The 24,601-nt window shown below is 35.7% G+C and overlaps 1 protein-coding gene across 1 annotated transcript; it reads left to right on the forward strand.

The window, feature by feature from the left end:
- Positions 1-1,322: 1,322 nt before the first annotated feature.
- On the forward strand, positions 1,323-7,479 carry LOC109184050 (protein NRT1/ PTR FAMILY 6.2-like). The gene is made up of 6 exons (XM_019334090.1): positions 1,323-1,463; positions 1,645-1,747; positions 4,273-4,490; positions 4,973-5,514; positions 6,059-6,408; positions 6,727-7,479. The coding sequence occupies exons 1-6, from the start codon at positions 1,461-1,463 to the stop codon at positions 7,257-7,259; spliced, it is 1,749 nt and encodes a 582-aa protein (XP_019189635.1). The 5' UTR covers positions 1,323-1,460; the 3' UTR covers positions 7,260-7,479.
- The last annotated feature ends 17,122 nt before the right edge of the window (positions 7,480-24,601 follow it).

Below are 24,601 nucleotides of genomic sequence, written 5' to 3' on the forward strand. Positions count from 1 at the left end.
ATTTGGTGCTATATTTTGCCCATTGAGAGCCAATGGAGGAAAACAAAAGGTGGCAGCTTTCTGCATAGGTGTGGGGTACCAAAAGCACTAAAGACTCAAATGACTGAATGAGGCCTAGCCTTAATGTGGCTCACATCCTCCATAATCCCAATGCATATCCTTACCATACATCAATTGATGATAAAGAGAGAAAACAAAAATGATATATCTTGCCAATAACGAATATTACAATATTTATTTTTGTATCAGATCACGAGGTGTCATGAGCATGCCCTAACTGTAGTAGGCATCTTTAAGCCCGTACCATATTTAGACTAATCCCCGTTCGCATTGGGCTGGCCCAATTAAGGCGCAAAGTGCTGGTCAGATTGGTTTTTTCTACGAGAGGGGGTTCGTACTCTCGACCTCTCTTAAGGGACAAGAGTGTACAACCACTCACGCCAACCAAGTTGGTTACAAATTTACAATAATTGAGGGTACACTTCCCCATGGATGAATATGTCAAATTGGTTGGACAATCCTAAGAAAGTTAAGTCAGATTATTGGTTTGCTAACTACAAAATTTTAAATTTGACTCCTAGTGGAGCAACTTATTAGCCTTATTAGTTTGAGCCGATCAACTATGAACAATCTAGACTGATTTATCTCATTGTGATCTTTTGTTAACTAGCCTCACAATGTGCAATTTACCCAGTGCACACCGTTGGATAGTGACTCTTAGTTTCCCTCGTCACCCATAAAAAAACATGTGAAATTTCAGCAACCGGGTTTGGATTTGAACCCAATCGTCCTTAAGAGACTCTGACCAATCAGTGATACTTGGAATCAATTATAACTAGTACTGAAGGCGACTCAAAAGATAATAATATATGCTTGATGTTAGAGTCCGTCTATATTCGATGATTCGTTTATACATAATTCCCACTAAATAATAATCTTACCCACTAAATAATAATATTGTGGTTTTAATAACTTGATTTTTGATCATAACATAACTAATCAATAATTGGAGTTGATCTTTCATCAATCATACCTCCCCCAATCCCCACTTCAACACATATTCCTCAATCCTCATCAATCCCACCTTCCAAATCCCACTTCAACAAACCACATCACTACTATTACCTGCAGACTTTACTAATAAAAAAAATATTTAACTCCCAGCAAAAAATATCTGCTAAGTAAACCAGCTACACTACACCTACATATCAATCAAGAATTTAATGGGATAGGCCTAATCCCAACCAAGGTCTTGTTTATCTGTCTTAAGCTAGTGGTGGAGGGCCACTTTAAGCCTTAGCCCTTTGCCTATAAAAGGGAGAACATTCCAAGCATCCAAGTGTGAGTTGGAGAATTGAGAGAATAATATATAGCAGCCTTGAGAGAGATTCTGTCACAGTTCTCTTTTTCACTTTTATCAACTCGAGAATCTTTTCACTGTTGAACTTCCTTTGAAGGAAATGGTGAGTATATATGCAGTACTTTTTAAATTTCTTTAGAAACAGGATGGGTAAATGTTAGGTGTGAGAGTTAAACCTTGGCCACAGTGAAAAAACCCATCATTTTCAGAACATAGATGCATTCATGATCTTTTGTTTCTTTTCTTTTTACAATCTGAATCTTTTGGGTTGAATATTGTGATAGGAGAGAAAGATGAGTTGGACAGTTGCAGATGCTGTGGATTACAAGGGATTCCCAGCTGATAAGTCTAAAACTGGTGGATGGGTTCCTGCTGCACTTATTCTAGGTTTGTCAGCTATCTCTATACCTATATATATTCATATATATTCTTCATCATCATATATACCAATAAGACATGATGAATTCTTGATGAGAAAATAGTGATTTTTCCAATCTTTTGTTTTCTTTGTCAAAGTATTACTATGGTAGATCATCTCAACTTATAATACGCACTGTAAAATTGATGTTTGTCATGACTCGAATACAGTTAAGAGACAGAAAACTGCTAGAAAGATTTTCTATCAGTTAGTGTCCAATCTAGAATCATAACGGGCCATGGTTGATAAAATCCTTGAATTTTGGTTGATGTTTTTCATGACTCAAATACGGTTAGTAGGCAGAAAATTGCTAGAAAGATTTTTGATCTATCAGATAGTGTCCAATCTAGGATCGTAAGGAGTTCGTGGTTGATAAAGCCCTTGAATGTTGGTTGATCATATATGTGATGCAAGAACAGACATGGCTGTTCTGAAAGGTTATACTTATTATCATGCAACCTATGTTGATGTTTGAGTGGACAGGGAAGGGACAGGGTGGGCAAGGAGGGGTAGGGGGTGGTGTGGGGTGGGGGGAAGAGGCATGTTAGTTTGAATGAATGTGTGAAGGGGATTAAGAGTTGGTGGTTCATGCAAAATCAGAGATAGGTGACAGATAGAAAATAGTAAAATTATTAAGTTATTTTGAGTTTAAACCTGTAATCTTCTATTTGAAAGAGTCACAGTTATAGTGCTCAATAAGAATATTTGATTTCACCTTTTTTTTTATATAATTTAATTTATATCTTTTACAAGATTTTTTTTTTAAAGTAACAATAATTTCAAATTAAAGGATGTCATGAAATAATGTAATCTAGCTAGTTTAATCTAGTACTAGTAGTTATCTTTCCCTAATGTTAGGAATGGAGAATATGCTTATACTATTACAGGTAGGACCACTAAAGCAAATGTCTTCCATCATTCTGATAATGGTATCATGCATGTGTCACTCATTTTGACAGAACATAAATTAGAGAGAATATTGTTTGATTTATTGGAATTCCTAAATCCTATGCACTAGTCTATTCAAAATAATCACATTTCGCGATTTATCTCCTGTATAATTTGTCTGAAAAAAATTCTTAAATTTAAGATTAAAATATATGTATTTTCAAAGAAATTATTTGTGTTTATTTAATTTTTAAAGTTTTTTCATTTTATTTTAAAAATAAATTCTTGAATTAATATGAGTAATTAATCTCGAGCAGACAAATCATGTCTAATAGTGATAAATTAATGATTAGTGATTAAAATAAAAAAAAGTGATTCTATGGTACCGATCAATACTAATGTCAATTAATCGATCAATAACATGGGTAAATTAAATATATTATTTTCTTTTGTTACATGATAATGTTACATAATGTATTATCGGCAGCGATATCAATAGTATATGATTGATATAATTTGGTATACCATTTTTTGTCTTGTTTAAAAGCCATCTACATACATAAAGCTCCACTATGATAAATGTGAATAAAACTTTCATGCACTTTAGGCTTTCCATATTAAATTAAGTTAAAACTTTCCAAGCACCAAAAGCGGTCACCATTTATTAAAGCCTAATAAATCATGCTTCAATAATTAATCTTTTGAAGCCATGAACTTTTACTTTCCATAACCATTTATTAAAGCCTAATTAATCATGCTTCAATAATTAATCTTTTGAAGCCATGAACTTTTACTTTCCATAACGGTGAACTTTTGGTCTAGTAACAAACGGAGGTTACATGATCAATTTAAATGTCACAATTGTGATATTTAGGAATTTGTTTTCTCATGACTAAGTCGCTATTCCTTTCAAAAAAAAAAAAAAAAATTGCTATTTTATTTAAGAGAAAGCCCGTAGCCCGCACTAGCTTAAGTTGTCATAGTCTGCACGGGCTTAGTTCAATCGTTTAATAGGCAGTATTTGAGAAAGAGACTAATTAAGGTTCAAACGTCGACAGTGGCAGTGTGGAGATTATGTTCAAAGTGGACTAATCCCTTGTGTGTACCGGCATTTGACACTGTCTACTAAGTTATTGAGTCACCGTGATTTACATCCTCCCAAATGCTCTATCAGACTTAAGTTGTCATAATTGGTCAACTAAAATTGAAAAGCTAATTAGACAGTTCTTTTCGGAAACTAAGTTAGGAATCTTATGGCTACCAAATCATTTGCTCTGCTCGAACAATTCAATTGGGGCTACCTCATGATTAAACCTCTATTAATTTAGGGATAGAAGAAACCTATAAAACTTATAAGAAAGTATTTTTTTATCCTATGAGATTCTACTTAATACGAACATAATTAATCTCGGTAATTCTACTTGAGTGATTAACGAAACCTTTGGTTACACAAAAAAATAAAATAAAATAAAATAAATAATTAGAATTTTATTTTTGAATTAATGGTATTGATTATTAATTCATAATCATATGCTAATATAATGTCTTCAAAAAACAAAAAAACTAATATAATCGAGTAGAGTGTAACATTTCTAAATTTTTATAGGAATTGAAATTGTGGAGAGGCTTTCCACCATGGGAATAGCTGTGAATCTTGTGACATACTTGGGTGGGACTATGCATCTTCCTAGTTCAACCTCAGCCAACATTGTGTCTGACTTCATGGGCACTTCCTTTCTTCTGTGCTTGCTTGGAGGTTTTCTTGCTGATTCTTTCCTCGGAAGATTCAAAACCATTGCAATCTTTTCCGCTGTACAAATGCTGGTATGCTTCAATTCTTGTTTCAAGGTTTTTGCACTTTAAGAATCTATTACCTTATCGAGTTAACAAACTGTTTAAGCTGATAGTAAAATTACACATTTATATGTTGACTTAAACTCATAACTTTTTGATATGTTCTGCATCATTCTCAATTAACAATTCAAACGCAAACTTTTGTCAGGTAGTGTTTGATTAACTAAAAGTTTAAATTGATCATAAAATGTAATTACGCATTTATGTGTTGATTCAAATCCAAAACTTTTTGTCTGGTTGTCTCAATTAACAATTCAAATCCAATACCTTTTTGTCATGTAGTATCTGGTTTAACTAAAAGTTTTAACTGATAATGAAACTGTAATTAGATATTTATGTACATTGATTTAAACCCATATCTTTTTATCTGGTTCCACCTGTATATTTATGTTTTATATATTATATGCTCGATATCACCATTAAAATTGTTTTGTTAACATTTGGTGAATTAGGGGACTGGCACTTTAGCATTAGCAACAAAACTCCCACAACTAAGGCCATCACCATGCAATCCTCACCAAGCTTGCCAAGAAGCCAATGGTTTTCAAATGGGGATTCTATACCTAGCCCTCTACCTCATAGCCTTGGGCACCGGCGGCCTGAAGTCGAGCGTCTCCGGCTTCGGGACCGACCAATTCGACGACAAAGACGAGAAAGAAAAGGCACAAATGGCGTATTTCTTCAACAGGTTCTTCTTCTTCATCAGCATAGGAACTCTCACTGCTGTCACAGTGCTGGTGTACATCCAAGATGAAGTTGGGAGAAGTTTGGGGTATGGGATTTGCTCCATTGCCATGGTTGTCGCCATTGTTGTGTTCTTGTCGGGGACTACGAGGTATAGGTACAAGAAAAGCTCGGGAAGTCCGATTGTCCACATATTTCAGGTCATTGTTGGTGCTGTTAGGAAGAGGAATCTGGACCTCCCCTATGATGTTGGCATGCTATATGAGACCACTCCCGAGCCTTCAAGAATTCATCACACTGATCAATTCCTGTAAGTTTATACACATAGTACACTTGCTAGATTCCTTGCAAAAGTAATGTTTTTTGGTACATAAATTACACTTATTTACTAGGCATGACCATAGTTCTGTTTGAACCAAACCATTCATATACTCGCCAAGTTCGTAGGCTGTTAGACTTGATAACTACAAGGTTACAAGTTCGATTCTCATCAAGAGCCGCTTATTACCTTTCTTGATTTGAGCCATGCTGCTTTATCTTTTGGTGTTTTGCTGACTAGAGTTAGAGCTGTCAAAGTACGTCAAAGCCGTAGGCTGGCCCGCACCCACCCTGCACTGGGACGGGTTAGGGCCAGAAAAAGGAGGGTTCGCGAAACAGCGGGCCTAGCCCACTAAGACTCACAGCACACGCAGGTTAACTCGCCAGGTATGTGGGCCTGGCGAGCTGATATGCAAAAGCCCGCTAGAAATTAGGCCCGTGGTGGGGTCGCTTTGACCGTACTAGCTAAAGTCACAAGGCTGGATATTTACCTGTTTTGTAAGTACTAAATTGAAGTTGTGTACAATGATATGTAGGTGTTTGGACAAGGCTGCAATAGTTGCAGAAGGGGATTTTGAGGAGAATATCAACGGTGGTTCATCATCCCCAAATCCATGGAAGCTAAGCCCAGTGACAAGGGTGGAGGAAGTGAAAATGATGGCTAGACTACTCCCAATCTGGGCCACAACCATAATCTTCTGGACAACCTATGCTCAAATGATCACATATTCAGTCATCCAAGCCACCACCATGGACAGATCAATGGGGAGTTTCAAGATTCCGGCAGGCTCCCTCACCGTCTTCTTCGTAGCTGCCATTCTCATCACCTTGGCTCTCTACGATCGCATCGTCATGCCCCTTTGGAAGAAATGGAAAGGAACCCCAGGTATCCCATCCATTGACTCATAAGCCTCAACTAAATGTTTAAACTAATAGTTTCAAAAACACTTAGTAAAGTTCGTGGCATTTTCAGACAAATTGGTCAGATTGTTGACTTAATAACTACACAGTTACAACTTTAATTTCTTGAACGGTCTATTAACCTTCTCGGTTTGAACTGGTCCACTATAAACAATTTAGGCTAGTTGTCTTTTGCTAGCTATGGATAGTAACTGTGGGTTTTACTCAGTCACTCAAAAAAACATTTAGTAAAAGGTTTTTCATAGTCCTATATACTAAAGAAGTTTCTCCACCATGCATGCAGGCTTCACCAACTTGCAAAGAATTGCACTAGGCCTTGTTCTGTCAACAGTAGGAATGGCAGTATCAGCCCTAATAGAGAAGAAGAGGTTAGCAGCTGCAAATTCGGAGGGCCGACACAACTCAACCTTAACCATGAGTGTGTTTTACCTAATCCCACAGTTCTTCCTGGTCGGATCTGGGGAAGCCTTCATGTACACCGGCCAGCTCGATTTCTTCCTCACCCAATCCCCAAAGAGCATGAAAACCATGAGCACAGGCCTCTTCTTGACCACCCTTTCCCTCGGTTTCTTCGTCAGCAGCTTCCTGGTATCTGTTGTCAAGAAGGTGACGTCAGCTAGCCATGGCGGCCAGGACTGGCTGGCAGATAACATCAACTACGGACGCCTGGATTTGTTCTACTGGCTTTTGGCTGGTCTGGGAGTGATTAACTTTGTTGTGTACCTGATTTGCTCGATCTGGTTTAAGCCCAGGAAGAATAAATCTGCTGTAGAAATGGAGACGGTGATGAATGGGAATGGTGAAGAGAAGTGTTAGTTAGTTAGCGTTTCTTCTTCATTATATTCTTCTTCTTTTTATGTGCAAAAACAAAAAACAAAAAAAGAAGAAGAAATTTAGGGGTGAGTTTTTTAGTTTCTAGTACTGCAACGACAGTGTACATAGAGGAATGATGCTGTGTCTTTTGGCATTGTTGTCTCTGTTTCTGTATTTGTGTTTGATCAATTTCAATGGAAGTGTGTTGGAATATCAATTATTATTTTCCGTTTTGTTGGTAACCATCTTTATAATCATGCAAGTGTTCCCAAATTTTTGGATTTAAAAGGTTAAAAGTATTCTATAAATTGATTCCCCTGTACATGGGTAGTTTTCCAATAACTTCAAGTTCTTCATATTATTGCTGGAAGCCTGGAACAAGACTTTAAGGTGATCGGTTGGATCAACCGAGGTAACCTTGCAGGACATGGATGTAGTCCTTTTGGCAATGGGTTGTTAATGGGAGGTTGCCAGTCTCTCATCTTGTTCTCATTTTTTTCATGGTTGATTCAATTCTGTCCAAGCAAGAATAGGTCAGAGATTCTCTGTCTCTTGTTTTGCCAAGACTATTGGCCACTTTTGCTTTTGTAGGTCTTTGTTTTTTGTGTATTTTGTTTGTTTCTCCCTTAACTTTTGTTGTGTTTTCTTTTCATCTGTTACGGTTCAGCGCAGCCTTCCTGGGTTGGGACTAGCGTGCAATTGTAATACCTATTAGGACTCTATCTTCTAGTCACATTAAAATTTTTCACTTTGTATATTCATTGTATTATTTCTAGTATGACTAAAACTCTTTAAAGCATCCACACTAGTGAATAATATGGGGTTATTTCTACATAAATTTTTTTTAACCAGAGTTAATAGCTGATTTGAGGTGGGGTTAATTCAAAAATATTTCTCCTGCAAATTAAGGCATAATGTCAGAAATTAAAAATAAATAAATAAATAAACAAAGTAGTGAGACGTAGAGTTGCGTCTCACTGACCACCCAACGGGGCGCGTGTGCGACACGTGCCCGGCTGGGCGACTCTCAGTCTTTAATTAATTTTTTATTTTTTATTTTTTTCTTTTCTGTTTGTTTAATTCATTGTTTCCATTTCGTTTTGTTTCACTTCTTTTCGTTTCCATTTTTTTAATTTGTTTATTTTTATTGTTTTAATTTTTTTTATAAAATACCAAATTTAATATTTTTTGAATTAAATTTTGGTTGAGCATATATGGAGCAATTACAACGGTAACTAATTTAACCGCTTTGTATTTTAATTTTTATGTATTTTAATTTATTTTTAACCGCTTTGTATTTTAATTTTTATGTACTTTAATTTATTTTTAACCGCTTTATATTTTAATTTTTATGTACTTTAATTTATTTTAAGTAATTAAATTTAATTATCTTTTTATTTTATTTTGTTTTAACAATTCCAGTTTGCATATTTTGCACATTTCCAGTATGCATGTTGGGGTAAAATAGATAAAGAAATAAAATATAAATTTATAAATAAAATAGATAAATAAATAATTAAAATATAGTGGGTTAAATGGTGGAGTCCACAAAAAACTGAGAAAAAAATTTAAAACTGATGTGGAAAAGAGTTATTTGTGATTGAGTGAGATAGTGGAGAATGAGGGGGATGATGGGGCCCACAAATAACTCCTAAAAAATTCCAACTGATAAGGATGCTCTTAGAGCAACCACACAGGGGAGCAAGTGGCAAATTGTTGTGTGGACCATGGTCCACACAATGTTATGTGGACCATAACAAAAAGTACATTTTTAATATACTAAATGTACATTATTTTTGTACTGAATGTACATTATACAATATAATGTACACTCAGAACAAAAATAATGTACATCCCCTTAATACAATGTACATTATTTTTGTACTGAATGTACATTATTTTTGTATTGAGTGTACATTATTTTACAGTAGACAAAATATGGTCCTCACAACTTGTGTGGACCATGGTCCACACAATAATGATTGGGAGTAAGTGGGGAGAATGCATTACTTTTATTATATTTAATGCTTACATGGATGGATGAGAGATAGAGTGGAGAGAGAAATTTGGAAAGCTTCCGCAAAGATGGGGAGAATGGCAGCATGGTGGGACCTAGCAAAAAAGGAATCAAACGTGACAGTCAATCGTGGCTGTCATGAGTGCACCCAGAGGGCGCGCCTGGCTATCATTATTATATATATATATTTTATTTATTTTAAAATCGGTTTTGTTTTTTTTTTCTCTCCCCTCCCACATTCTCGTTCCTATTCTCCCCACATTCTCCCCAATTGATAATGTTGCTCTTATATCCCTATAAAATATAAATAATAGTCCATTTATGTATATTGTACAATTCAAGTATTCAATAACATTTATTTTTCTAGAATTATTATTCTTCTCAGATATATTGTTTTCATCTGGCATCAGCAAACCTAAAAGATCCATGAATGCCAACCCAACCGCCACCGCCAATGACACTGCGCTGCCACCAAGGCACCAACCACCGGTGACTCAGTGTCCTCTTCTCATACCCTCTCCGATATATCCTTCACCCTCCACCATCCATAAATACCCTAGAGATACCCATCACTTTGTATCCATAAAACTTACATCATCTAATTATTTATTCTGGAAGACCCATCTCGTTCATTTTCTTTGCGGGCAAAATCTCAGTGGTTATGTAGATGGCACATTTCCATGTCTAGCTTCTTTTATTAAGTATTCGGATGGATCTTTTGTAATAGCCAATCCTGCTGCTCAAAATTGGGTACGTCATGATGCATATATTTTGTCCATGCTCATCTCGTCTCTATCCGATGAGGTTATCTACATTGCAGTGCGCCATACCACGTCCCAAGCACTGTGGTTAGCTATTGAAGTTGCCTTTGGGTCCTCCTCTTGGACACATTCTTTGAGTCTCCTCAATCGACTACAGTCTTTGGGCAAGGGAGACTTCACAACGAGTGAGTATATTGGCAAAGCCAAGGTTTTAATTAGACTACTTGTCGAATCTAGCCGACCAATTGGATTAGATGAACAAAATATATATATGTTCAAGAGCGTCCGAACTTAGTATCGCGCAATGGTTTCATCATTGACTACCAAGGAACCTGTCACCATAGATCAATTCAATGAATACCTCACTGCACATCAGTTTATATATGCCGATGATGTCTCGTTAGTTGCTCCTCCAGCCCAACCATCAGTACTTGTTGCATAACGAGGACCAACCACTGTCTCTCTGCAACAACAAAATTTACTTAGCATTGTGGTCGTGGACATGGAAATGAAGGAATTCGAGGTCGTGGACGCGGGCGGGGTTATGTTCCAAAGTGTGAGATCTGCAGCAATCTTGGCCATGCATACTACTCTATAGTGTTACCAGAGATACTCAGGTACTCCCATTCCTCAGGCAAATCTGACTATGCAGATGATCTAGTCACCGCTCCGTTTTCTCAAAATTGGCTTCCTGACACCAAAGCGACACATCATGCATGCCAGTCCAAACTCCTCTTCATTGCAATCAATGTGGAAACCTACTGATAGGCATATTTTACACTCATATTTTAGGTACATCTTTATAATAATTTTGCATTAGTTATTTAATATTATCTTATAATTAATTCTTTTTATATATAATATATAAGAATACATACTACATTACTACGTACCGTACTAGTTTATACATATATATATGCATTGTATATACATATATTATTTTAATATTATTTTGGTCCAATTCTTACCCTAAGACAAAAGAAACAAAATATGATGAAGGACTTTTATTATTAACATTATTGCTTTGCTTCTTTTCTTCGTACAGGTTCGTGTAGCAGCGGAAAACGTCAACTTCAGCGCAAATAATTACGGAGAACAAAATTAACGGAACAATGTCGACTTCAGGACGTGAGGCACAAAAGTAGGAAAATAGGTGGTAGAGGTTAATTGAGTCTATTTTAAAAATACTATAAATAGTAGAAGTTTCCTATTGTAAAATGTTCATTCTTCCCCTCTCAATTATTCTGTAAAGCTGTTATTAATGTCCATTCATTGCTAATTTCTTTAGCTTGGTTTAGTGAATTGAAGCCCCGGAATTGATTATGCTGTAAGATTATTTATTTATTTTATTATATAATTTTTATGCATTTGGGTATTAAATATTCTTCTAACCTATTTGATATAATTCTTTGCTATATTAGATAATGTTGTGCTACAAATTATTCTAATATTCAGTAGCAACTGAGGTTAATTATTGACGGCTTAGTGATAATTGATTTCAGGAAGAATATTTTCCTAAATTAAATGCAATCGCTTGTGCTTGTGTTATTTAGTTTGTCGGTTTTCCTAGTTCCTATTGCTGCTATTAAATTAAATCTATAGCGCTTGTCTTAGGTTATTTAGTAGTTAGGGGTAATTAAACCGCGTGTGCTTTAGTTACCTACAACTAAGGGAAAACGGAAATGAAATAATTTCACGATAAATATTCAATTGCATATTAATTGCTTTATGAATCAATGATCAGTGTTATATTCCGGTGGTGGATCTTTACTAACCAAGATTTTCTATTCTGAGTGTTTTCAATATATTGTTTTAATTGCTTCATTCGTTTATTTTCTTTGATTATCACCTTCATACCAAAACCCCCTTTACTTTAATTTGAACACATACATTAAACTAGTTACTCCTCGTGGGATCGATCCTTACTCCCGCTACTACGTTTGTAAGGTTTTAATTTGGGAGCCTACGACAGCTCACCAAATTTTGGCGCCGTTGCTGAGGAGATTTTCTAGCTTATTTTGTGTTTATTTATTTATTTATTTCTTTATTTGTTTTTCATTTGTCCCAAAAAAAACATTTAAAAAAATCTTTTCTTTCGTTACTTTTACATAAATGCTGCAATATATTTCTTTTTTTCTTATGCCTATAACTCGATCTGCTAATAAAAAAAATCTTGTCGTACTATCCAGAAATTGAAAGAACTATACGCAGGTGGAAGAAACAAGCTTTGAGAAAATTGGAGTTTAGTGATCTGGCTACCAGTTGTACCAATTCTGATTTAGAAGAGGAACCCATGGCTCAAAACCAGACTTTAAAAGAGCTTGGAGCTCCAAATTTAGCTCAGCAACCTTTATGCATCAATTTTCCCGCTCTGGATGCTAATGTACAATTCGAACTGAAATCTGGATTAATTCATCTTTTGCCTTCTTTTCATGGACTTGCAGGTGAAGACCCTCACAAACACTTGAAGGAATTCCATGTGGTGTGTTCAAGTATGAAACCCACAGGGGTTACTGAAGAACAAATCAAGTTGAGAGCCTTCCCATTTTCTTTAAAAGATTCAGCGAAGGATTGGCTATACTATCTACCTCCAGGGAGCATCACCACATGGAATAACCTGAAGACAGCGTTCCTTGAAAAATATTTCTCATCTTCAAGGGCGGCCAACATTAGAAAGGAAATCTGTGGTATAAGGCAAAACAATGGAGAGTCATTGTATGAATATTGGGAGCGTTTCAAAAAGCTTTGTGCAAGTTGCCCACACCATTAAATTAGTGATCAATTACTCATTCAGTACTTTTATATGAAGGACTTTTTCCAATGGATAGAAGCATGATTGATGCTGCAAGCGGTGGTGCTTTAGTTGACAAGACACCAGACGCTGCAAGAACTTTAATTGTAAACATGGCTGCAAATTCTCAATAGTTTGGCAATAGAATAGTCCAACCGTCTAAGCAAGTGAATGAGGTAAATATTTCTGCTCTTGAACAACAAATTTCTGGTTTAGCTACTCTTGTTCGTCAATTAGCAGTATGCAATATGCAAACTGTTAAAGCATGTGGAATTTGCTCGGTAGTTGGGCATCAAACTGATGCCTGTCCAACTCTTCAAGAAGAACCTATTGAACAAGTCAACATGGCTGGAGGTTTTCTTGGACAACCTCAAGGTAAGTATGATCTGTTTTCCAATACATATAATCCTGGATGGAGGGATCACCCAAATCTTAGCTATGGGAACTCACAAGGGAACCAGTTTGTTCAGAATCGTTCCAATTTTCAGCAGTACAGACAACCATTTCCTTCAAGACAACAACCAACCCAAAGCTCTAGCTCAAGTATGAATCTAGAAGATATTGTTAAATCTCTTGCTACTAACACTTTGCAGTTTCAACAAAAAACACAACTATTCCAACAAGAGACAAGAGCTAGTATTCAAGAAACAAAGGCCAGTATTCAAAACTTGGAAAGACAAATGAGCCAACTAGCACCTACGGTAAGTCGGTTAGGAGCACAGAGTTCTGGCAAATTACCCTCACAAATGGTTGTTAATCCTAAAGAGAATGTAAGTGCAATTAATGTTGAAAGTATGTCGCTGGAAAAGAATGTTGATTTAAATAAAGAAATAAGTGCAGGAATCATTGCCAACAATAAAGAGAAGTCCCAAGGTAAGCTTTCTTCTTTTTCTGATTATGAACCAGTACCTCCATTTCCTCAAGCTCTTTTAGAACCAATAAGAGAAAACTCAAATAATGATCTGTATGAGACCTTTCGGGAATGTGAGGCTAATAAACCATTTTTAGAATCTATTAAAAAAGTACCTCGCTATGCAAATTTTCTAAAAGAGGTACGCACTATGAAAAAGAAACTAAATAATGAAAGAATTGAGGAAGTGAAAGTGCAACAGAATGTCTCTATGGCTAGTCAAGGCAATCTTCTTGAAAAGTGCAAAGACCCAGGTATGTTTACTATTCCATGCACGATAAGTGGGGTGAAATTTGAAAATGCTATGTTAGATTTAGGAGCTTCTATTAATGTCATGCCATATTCTGTTTATGCTTCTTTAAATCTTGGACCCCTGAATAAATCCAGTATAATAATTCAATTGGCTGATGGATTTACTACATATCCTAGGGGTGTGATTGAGGATTTGATTGTTGAAGTTGATAACTTGGTTTTTCCTGCTGATTTTTATGTGCTTGATATGGAAAATAATAATCATATTTTGTTAGGAAGACCATTCTTAAAAACTGCAAAGACAAAAATTGATATTCATAGTGGTATGCTTACTATGAAGTCTAATGGTAAACTTGTGACATTTAATATTTATGATACCATGAAATCTCCTAGTGATGATAATTTTGCAATTTTTGTTGATTCTTTGAACTTTGTTACATTTGATGAAATTGCTTCGAATGAAAAAGAAAGAAATAATAAATCATCTTTGAGTACTAATCTGCATGAATGGACTGTTTCTTTGAATACTCATAATCATCGAAGGTACTCAAAAAGACGATGGAAATTTAAAGAAATATCATAAGTCGAGCCAACGACGATAAACAAAGGCGCTGCTTGGGAGGCAACCTAAGGTGTGTTTGTTCCATTTTTTTTTTCTTTTATTCCATATTCTCATTCAATAACCCTTTTTCTGTGCTTTTTTATTCAACATTGGGGACACTGTTGATAATAAGTGTGGGGGAGGGAATTTAGTTTTATTATTTGTTTGCTTATGTAAAAATTTTCAAAAATTTTCACAAATATTTTACTAGTATTTTATGCAAAATAAGTATTATTTTGAAAAAAAATTATATTTTCCTTTCCTGAAATTCATAATGTAATTGAATAAATAGTTCGGCAAAATGTGATTAGTTTGTTAGCATTTCTTGTTTGATATGTAGTGGCTATATTAAGTAAGCAATAAACCTGTGAGATTTTGAGCCTTTGACTGACACTTCGGTCTTATTTTCTTTCTATTGTGCGATTTCTTCCATAATTTTGTTTCTCTAGAACTTGCCTTGATTCTCTTTTAAAGCTAATTAGACCATGCATGATTCGAGTGTGATTAAGACCATTATTTGATCTTAAGCCTCATTAGCCAAATAACCGGTTTGTCCTATGATTTATTTCCCCTTGTTAACCACTTTGAGCTTTATGGCCATTCTTTTCTTTATTTTGAACCACAAGCCTTTTATATCTAAAAATAATGCCTTCACCCAACTGAATAACTAGTGGAGCAAATTTTGGATTATGCTTGAAATCTACGTGAGTTTGTGAAGAATAAGTGTGGGGGAGATCACTTACTTTTTGAGAGTGGGGCGGGTGTTGCATCCTCGTTGCCAATTTGGTTTTGGCCTTTTATGGAAAAGAAAAAAAATGAAGGCAGATCATCATAAAAAAAAAAGTATGGAAATTTGAAAGAATGAAATGAAAAAATAGAGAATATATGTTTGAAAAAGAAAAATATTGCTGAAAATTTATGAGAAAATGAGAAAGAATCAGCAATTGATTTTGAGTTGAAGTTACGTCCAAATAAGTTAAGCAAGGGAATACTGAGGAAGAATTCTATATTTTTAAGAATGATAGTCATGTTGAAACCTCAATAGATTGTGTTTTTGAATGGAAATTGAGGGTGTTGAGCAAGTATCTTGGATTATTTGCACATATTTTGCTCCTCTAGTTTGAAGTTTTTGCTTAAGCTACTTTCCTAAATATTCTCTACCTTAACCCTAGCCCCATTACAACCTGTGGAAAGTCCTTATGATTTGTGTCATGCATGACTCTTGTAGTGGTGATTGAGAAGATATGCAAGCCTATGGTAGAGCAATTTTATAGGAATGAACTTGAGTGAAGTTTATACCCATCAAACACTTGAGTGATGAGTGATATTCCTGTGAAGGCTTACTTATTTAGTCCTCTCAATTTTCAGACAGGGGTGCTACCTTATTAATTACAGGGTGCTTCAGATTGTTGTTCATGATATGTTATGAGTTTTGGGAATTTCATTTTAATTTACTTTGCAAATAATATTTTTGCTTGGGGACAAGCAAATGTTTTAGTGTGGGGGAATTTGATAGGCATATTTTACACTCATATTTTAGGTACATCTTTATAATAATTTTGCATTAGTTATTTAATATTATCTTATAATTAATTCTTTTTATATATAATATATAAGAATACATACTACATTACTACGTACCGTACTAGTTTATACATATATATATGCATTGTATATACATATATTATTTTAATATTATTTTGGTCCAATTCTTACCCTAAGACAAAAGAAACAAAATATGATGAAGGACTTTTATTATTAACATTATTGCTTTGCTTCTTTTCTTCGTACAGGTTCGTGTAGCAGCGGAAAACGTCAACTTCAGCGCAAATAATTACGGAGAACAAAATTAACGGAACAATGTCGACTTCAGGACGTGAGGCACAAAAGTAGGAAAATAGGTGGTAGAGGTTAATTGAGTCTATTTTAAAAATACTATAAATAGTAGAAGTTTCCTATTGTAAAATGTTCATTCTTCCCCTCTCAATTATTCTGTAAAGCTGTTATTAATGTCCATTCATTGCTAATTTCTTTAGCTTGGTTTAGTGAATTGAAGCCCCGGAATTGATTATGCTGTAAGATTATTTATTTATTTTATTATATAATTTTTATGCATTTGGGTATTAAATATTCTTCTAACCTATTTGATATAATTCTTTGCTATATTAGATAATGTTGTGCTACAAATTATTCTAATATTCAGTAGCAACTGAGGTTAATTATTGACGGCTTAGTGATAATTGATTTCAGGAAGAATATTTTCCTAAATTAAATGCAACCGCTTGTGCTTGTGTTATTTAGTTTGTCGATTTTCCTAGTTCCTATTGCTGCTATTAAATTAAATCTATAGCGCTTGTCTTAGGTTATTTAGTAGTTAGGGGTAATTAAACCGTGTGTGCTTTAGTTACCTACAACTAAGGGAATACGGAAATGAAATAATTTCACGACAAATATTCAATTGCATATTAATTGCTTTATGAATCAATGATCAGTGTTATATTCCGGTGGTGGATCTTTACTAACCAAGGTTTTCTATTCTGAGTGTTTTCAATATATTGTTTTAATTGCTTTATTCGTTTATTTTCTTTGATTATCACCTTCATACCAAAACCCCCTTTACTTTAATTTGAACACATACATTAAACTAGTTACTCCTCGTGGGATCGATCCTTACTCCCGCTACTACGTTTGTAAGGTTTTAATTTGGGAGCCTACGACAGCTCACCACCTACACTGAAAACAACACTCTTTAAGTCGGTAATGGTACATGTTTGAATATTTATAGTATTGGAAACACTTCTATATCCTCTACCTCGAGTCCCCTACAATTACAAAATGTTTACATGTTCCAAAACTCACAAATTCTCTCCTGTCTGTCAAACGTTTTGCCACTGACAATAATATTTTCTTTGAGTTTCATCTGTCCTTTTTGTTGTGACGGACCTCACCATCAATCAGGTTCTACTTAGAGGAGAGAGCTCAGGGGGACTAAACAAACTTCTGGTACAAAAACCCATGGCATTCGTCACATCCAAATTATCACCAAAAGTTTCGCACAACCGTTTTGGTCACCCTCATTCTAGAGCCCTACATCAAATTCTACATCATTTTTCAGTGTCAATGTCATCAAGTGATAGTAGTAATTCTCTTTGTTCTGCTTGTCAACTAGGGAAATCCTCACGATTTCCTCTACAAGAGTTACAACATCTAGTTCGTTTGGTTCTTCCCCATGAAACTAAAGACAGACATTTGTACTATTTTTCCTTGGTTTCAAGCTCTAGTTGAACACACATTTTCCACCAAAAATAAAGTCATTCAAACTGATCTATAGGTGGTGAATACAAGAAACTTGGAGAACTTTTTATCAATCTTGCTTGGGATTAACCATCGCCAATCTTGTGCCTACACACACTAACAAAACAGACGTGTTGAGAGACTTCACAGACACATTGTTGAAACATGCCTGACTTTACTTGTCAAAGCCTCTTTCCATACTAGGTTTTGGGCATGTGCCTACGAAACATCAGTTTTTTTTATTAATCGTATGCCCTCTATAGCCTTAAATAATCTGAGCCCGTATGAAATCATCAACAAAAAAACTATGGACTACTCTTTTCTCTGTGTCTTTGGTTGTTTATGTTTTTCCTATCTCTGTCTCTACAATCACCACAAAATAGAGTATCGTTCTGCTCCATCTGTCTTCCTAGGCTACCGAGAGCCTTTAAAAGGATATCATTGCTTGAATCTACATACTAGAAAAATTTAAACAATTCTCCATGTTCGATTTGATGAGTGCATTTTCCCTTTTGCAGCTAAAATTCCTCCATAGGTTTCTACTAGACTCAGGATGCAACACCATGGGCTGTCGTGCACGTACAAAGCAAACCGGGGAGCAAGAAATTCGGCACATCCGTGTCGCCGACATGTTGCGACCGCGTTGACTTTCTAGTGTGTGACACAACCCATACATGGGGGTGTCACAGTACCAACCGCGACAACAACATTCGACACAGGCGTGTCGCCGCCGTTTCGTGACCGTGTCCCAATCTAGTGAGAGACATGGCTGCGACACGCCTACGATACACCCATGTCGCCGACCCCACTTCTCATCCGGCTGATTTTGATCCCATTCCACCTCCAGTTGATCCTACTAGGCTCGAACGTCCTAATTGCACTCATCCAATGATCCCAAGGCACATGACTCGTGATTCCACTGGTAACAAAGCCTTAAGTGCTTGTGTTGATGACTTAGAACCCACGTGTCACTCCCAAGTTGTGAAAAGCCCTAAATGGAGGACCGCAATGGATGAAGAATTTAATGCACTACTGCACAACAACACTTGGAGGCTAGTTCCACATGAACGAAATATGATTGTGATAGGATGCAAATGGGTTTACAGAACCAAAAGAACAACTGTTGGTACAATTGAACGATACAAAGGAAGACTTGTTGCGAAAGAGTTCAATCAGGTTGAAGGTGAACGATACAATTTTCCCACCCATGTCTACATGAAGCAACCACCAGAATATATTGACAACAATTTTCCCACCTATGTCTGCAAACTGCAACGATCTCTTTATGGTTGGAAACATACACCACATGCATGGCTTAAACGTCTTCAGGATTGTCTACTCTCAATTGATTTCAAAGCATCAAAGACTGATGTATCTCTATTTATTTATTCTACTGCTAATGCTCACATTTATCTCCTTGTCTTTGTTGATGACATACTAATTATGAGCAGGAGCAACACTCTCTTGGCTTATGTAACGAGCAAACTAGTTGATGTTTCAAAATATGATATATGGGGCCACCAAGCTTCTTCTTAGGGATTGAGACAGTTTAGAGCAAGGGGGCACTTCTTCTATTACAACGGAGGTACATGCTAGAAATACTCAAAAGGTCCGGGATAGAACACCAAAAACCAATTTCCACATCGATTCTAGTTAACAACAAGCTAAGTGCATCAAACTCCTCTCAACCGTATGAAAATCCAACATAGTATTGTAACATAGTTGGGGCACTCCAATATCGCAGCATTTGAATGTTAAATGTTAGAATATGTTAAATGTGAAATTATATATATATATATATATATATATATATATATATATATATATATATATATATATATTGAAAATAAAGAAACTAATTCATTAATCATAGGCTGAAACGTTTACAATAAAGATCAATGGAATGGTTAAACATTCATTACAGTCAGACATAGAAACAACTTTAGTAGCAATGCTAAAGAAAACTTGATTTACAGACTCTTTCACAAATTTGAAGCTGGATTCTTTGGAGGATTTTAAAGCTTCTTTAATGATTTGGTCAAACGTACCCAAGACTGACAGTGGTTGAATAGTCTTGCACACCACCTGAGTATCTATTTCCATTCTTCTATCTGTTGACAATATCTTCATCAAGCTGAACCACATATCATAGTTCAGAGGAGTCTCTTTTTCATTGTCATGTTTGTCACCCATGATGAGATTCACATACGTCATGACCAATTATATCGTTTTAGCTTTATGAAAAAAGAACTTTCCAAGTAAATGAGAGGAAGTAAGTCCTCAAAACAACGAGAGGAAAAACACAAAAAACGGCAAACAAAATTAAACCAGTAAAACAAAGTAAAGAGAAATAACCGTGTGAAGGCGGAGAATGAAAGAAAAAATGGTGAAGGCAAAGAAGACAATGAAGGCGGGGGTTGTCTGCAATGGAGATGGCGACAGGAGAAAGACGATTGGACGCCGCCTCCGATCCGCTTGCTTCACGGAAGCAGCGCCGCGTGAAAAGTTGAGTAGTCGAAAAGCGACTATATATATATATATATATATATATATATATATATATATATATATATATATATATATATATATATATATATATATATATAATATAATATAATATAATATAATTCATTCATTGATTCATTCAAATCAGACGTATTTAAAATATTATGAATATATATTATTACGTGTAATAAATCATTCCGACTTTTGAATTTGTGATTAATTTTAATACTCCGTATTTTATAATGTTATAGTCTTAAACATTTGAATATGAAAAATAGTTGTTGTTAACATAATTTTTTTAATTGAAAAATATATAGAAAATGAAAAAATAAAACATAAAATAAATAGCTAAATCTTCAGAGTACCAACAAAACCTTACTATGAACTAGGTTCCAACATAGTTTAAGCAAAGGCCCTATTTGGTAAAATAGTTAGCCTATAGGCCAATTTTAGCTTATTTGACCATTATTAGTTGTTTGATTTGGTTTAAAATTCAATATAAGTGATTGATTAATTAGCTTTTTGTACTCCAAAATGCTAAAATTCAAAAAGCTGCTCAAAGAAACTTTTCAATTAACTTTTTGAGAAAAGAAATTATACCAAACAACTATCTGTTGGAAATTAGATACAAACAATGTCTGCGAACCTGGGAGTTGATAACGTCGGGCTGTGGAGGTTTACAAGGTTGGAAATAATTTGGCGAGACAAAAAGGTATAGGAACTTAACAGTTAACACCGTATCGTGTTCGAATGAACACTTCCTTAAAAGTTATTCCCGACTTACCACGGGTGCTTTCGACCGGTAGCAAAGGCACACTCTGTTTGCACTTTGGCAAAGCAGTATTACAGCTCAGACGTGAGAGTATTATAGCAGGAAGAAGGTTTTTTAAGCTTGGATTTCCTTTGCTATCCAGAGGAAGGCTTTTATACTGTTAATGGCTAACAAATTTCCCTGCACTGCTATGTTAATGCGCAAAAGGCGGAGAAAGATGACCACGCACGTTTGCAAGCTGAAGAAACGTTTTGCGGACAAGAAGTGGTCTAATACCGCAAAAAATAGGAAGGAAAAAAATAAAGGCTGAAGATAAAATGTTGCCACACCACCACGCACGTTTGCAAGCTGATGAACATTCTGCGGACAACATTTTAAAAGGGAAGCTCTTTTCTATTAATGATTTTCAACAATCCCCCACACATTTATAGAAAATGCTTAAAATAATTAAGTCTGAGCAACACAAAGTCGGTCTTAATGTGAGTGATTTAAAATCTTGAACTGACACGTAGTGACACTGAGTGAAACAAGTCTTGAACTCTTCGTTTGGACAAATTTTGAACTCAATTGCACACACCAACTTTTTATTTATTTATTTTTGTTTTAACACACGTGAGTCAAAGCCTTGACCACCGAGCCTTATTTTGTCAAGTCTACCTCAACATAGACCACTCTTTTAGAGCTACACAATTAATAGGACTAACATCATTTCACTTATGTGAGTCTTTCCACGACCTCGTCATGAATTCCCCACCTCACTAAATTCAAGCCCATTTCCTTTGACGTCTCAAGGGTGGCTTTTCAGTTTAGCCCTTTTGTGAGAGGATCTGTAATATTCCTCTCAGAATTCACATATTCCATCGTAATTACTCCGGTCGTAATTAACTGTGTACAGACTCATGTCTGACTCTTATGTGCCTTCTTTTCCCATTATAGGCACTATTTTTCGCGACACAAATGGCCGTTTGCGAATCACAATGCAACGGCACTGAAGGTGTTGGACACCCCCACAGTGGTATGTCCGCCAACAAATTCCTTAGCCATTCTGGTTCTTGGCTTGCTAGATCAAGAACTATGAACTCAGCTTCAATAGTTGATCTGGCTATGCACGATTGTTTAGTTGATTTCCACGACACTGCTGCTCCGCACATAGTGAACACATATCCGCTAGTGGAGCTAGCATCGTCACCTTCATTTACCCAGTTCGCATCACAGAACCCTTCCATCACTGCTGGGAATCCTACATAGTCAAGACCCCAGTCCAGAGAGCCTCTGAGGTATCGCAGTACCCTATTGAGTGCATCCCAATGAGCTTTACCTGGGTTGTGAGTATAGCGACTGAGTCTATTCACTGCAAAGGCAATATCAGGCCTAGTATAATTCATTAGGAACATTAAACTTCCAATAATTTTGGCATATTCTCCTTGAGATATAATTTCCTCCTTATTTTTAAAAAATTTGATACTTGGATCGTAAGGGGTTTTAGTCGGGTCCACATCAAAACTATTGAACTTCTTTAATAGTTTTTCAGTGTAATGGCTTTGAGCCAAATGATAACCTTTAATGGTTTTTGTAACTTTTACCCCAATAATCATGTCGGCTTCCCCTAGAGCCTTCATATCAAATTTGGTACTCAAGATCCTTTTAGTTTCAATGGTTGTGTCAACATTTGAACTAAATATCATCATATCATCTACATAGAAACATATAATCACAACTGTAGACTAAATCTATTTCGTATATAGGCAAGCATCTGACCGGTTAGCAGAGTAACCTAGGTCTAATAAAGTATTGTGGAACTTTTCGTACCATTGTTTAGGGGCTTGCTCCAAACCATATAAAGACTTTTTGAGTCTACATACCTTTCGTTCTTGATACCAAGTTCGGCACACCCAGGAGGCTGCTCCATGTAGATTTCTTCTTCCAAGTCACCATTAAGGAACACAGTTTTTACGTCCATCTGGTGAACTAGCAACCTGTGTATTAAGGCAAACGCAAACAAAACACGAATGGTTGCAATTTTTTTACTGGTGAATAGGTATCAAAGTAATCTTCACTAAACCTCTGAGTATAGCCTTTGGCTTCAAGTCTGGCTTTAAACCTTTCAATAGACCCGTCTGGTCTTAATTTCCTTTTAAAGATCCACTTGCAGCCTACTGGTTTACACCCTTTTGGGAGATCTATTAACTCCCAAGTGAGATTTGACTTAATAGAGTCTAACTCACTTTTTATTGCTTCTTTCCATAATGTGCAATCAACAGATCTCATAGCATCGTCAACATTTTTCGGCTCTTCTTCTAAAACTAACTGACAAATAAAATGATCACATATTTCATTTATATCTTGCAATTCAGTCATGTAAGTAATGAAATCTGAACCAAAACTTTTCTCAGTTCTTGACATTTTACTTCTTCTAGGTTCACAAGAATCATCTAATGAATTAGTAAAAGGAAGACATGCAGGTTCACCAAATTGATAGCTATTATCAGTTAGGTTATGAGCATTTTTCAACGGAAATATGTTTTCGAAGAACACAGCATCTCGTGACTCACATATAGAGCGATCTTTTAAACACATAAATTTGTAGGCAGCGCTGTTTTCAGCATTGCACACAAGTATGGCATCTAAAGTTTTAAACCCTATGTTGGGTCTTTTGAAGGATGGAAGTCCCACTTTGGTTAGGCACCCCCACACATTGAGGTATTTTAAGTTGGGGGCATGCCCTTTCCACAGCTCATAAGGGGTTTTCTTAAACCCTTTGTGGGGAACCCTGTTCAATATGTGATTAGCTGTTAACACAGCTTCCCCCCCCCCCCCCCACCCCCACAGGGAGTCTAGAGCACCTACACTGATTAGCATTGCATTGAGCATTTCTTTCAGAGTTCTATTTTTCCTTTCTGCTATTCCATTTTGTTGTGGGGTGTAAGGAGCAGTTACTTCATGAATAATTCCAAACTTTTCACACATGTTTTTCAAAAAATTTGTTTCATATTCACCTCCCCTATCAGAACGAAGTCTTTTGATTTTCTTATCTAATTGATTTTCTACTTTTGATTTGAAAATCAAGAATTTTTGTTCTGCTTCGTCTTTTGTTCTTAACAAGAAAACTTTTGTAAAGCGGGAAAAATCATCAATGAAAGTTATATAGTACCGCTTGCCACCTCTACTTTCAGTACTCTTAAAGTCAACTAGATCATAATGTATCAATTCTAAAACCGTAGTAGAACGTGAGTTTACAACAAAGAATGATTTTCTAGCAAACTTAGCTTCAACATATACTTCACATTGGGAATATGAGTCAGTAGATATATTTGGCAATAAACCCATACTTTTTAGTCAGTCTATTTAAGCAGTTTAAGACAATATGACCTAGTCTACCATGCCAAATATTTACTGAGACAGAAAAGTAAGCAGAAGAAGCATTATTATTATTTGGGCCATG

The sequence above is a fragment of the Ipomoea nil genome, unplaced genomic scaffold (assembly GCF_001879475.1).
Source record: "Ipomoea nil cultivar Tokyo-kokei standard unplaced genomic scaffold, Asagao_1.1 scaffold1237, whole genome shotgun sequence".
Classification (NCBI taxonomy): Eukaryota; Viridiplantae; Streptophyta; class Magnoliopsida; order Solanales; family Convolvulaceae; genus Ipomoea; species Ipomoea nil.

Bases quoted from the DNA above. Each gene is read 5' to 3' on its own strand.
- LOC109184050 (XM_019334090.1), top strand. The intron at 1,748-4,272 runs GTTTGTCAGCTA...AAATTTTTATAG, and splicing joins TCCTGCTGCACTTATTCTAG to GAATTGAAATTGTGGAGAGG. The intron at 5,515-6,058 runs GTAAGTTTATAC...AATGATATGTAG, and splicing joins CATCACACTGATCAATTCCT to GTGTTTGGACAAGGCTGCAA.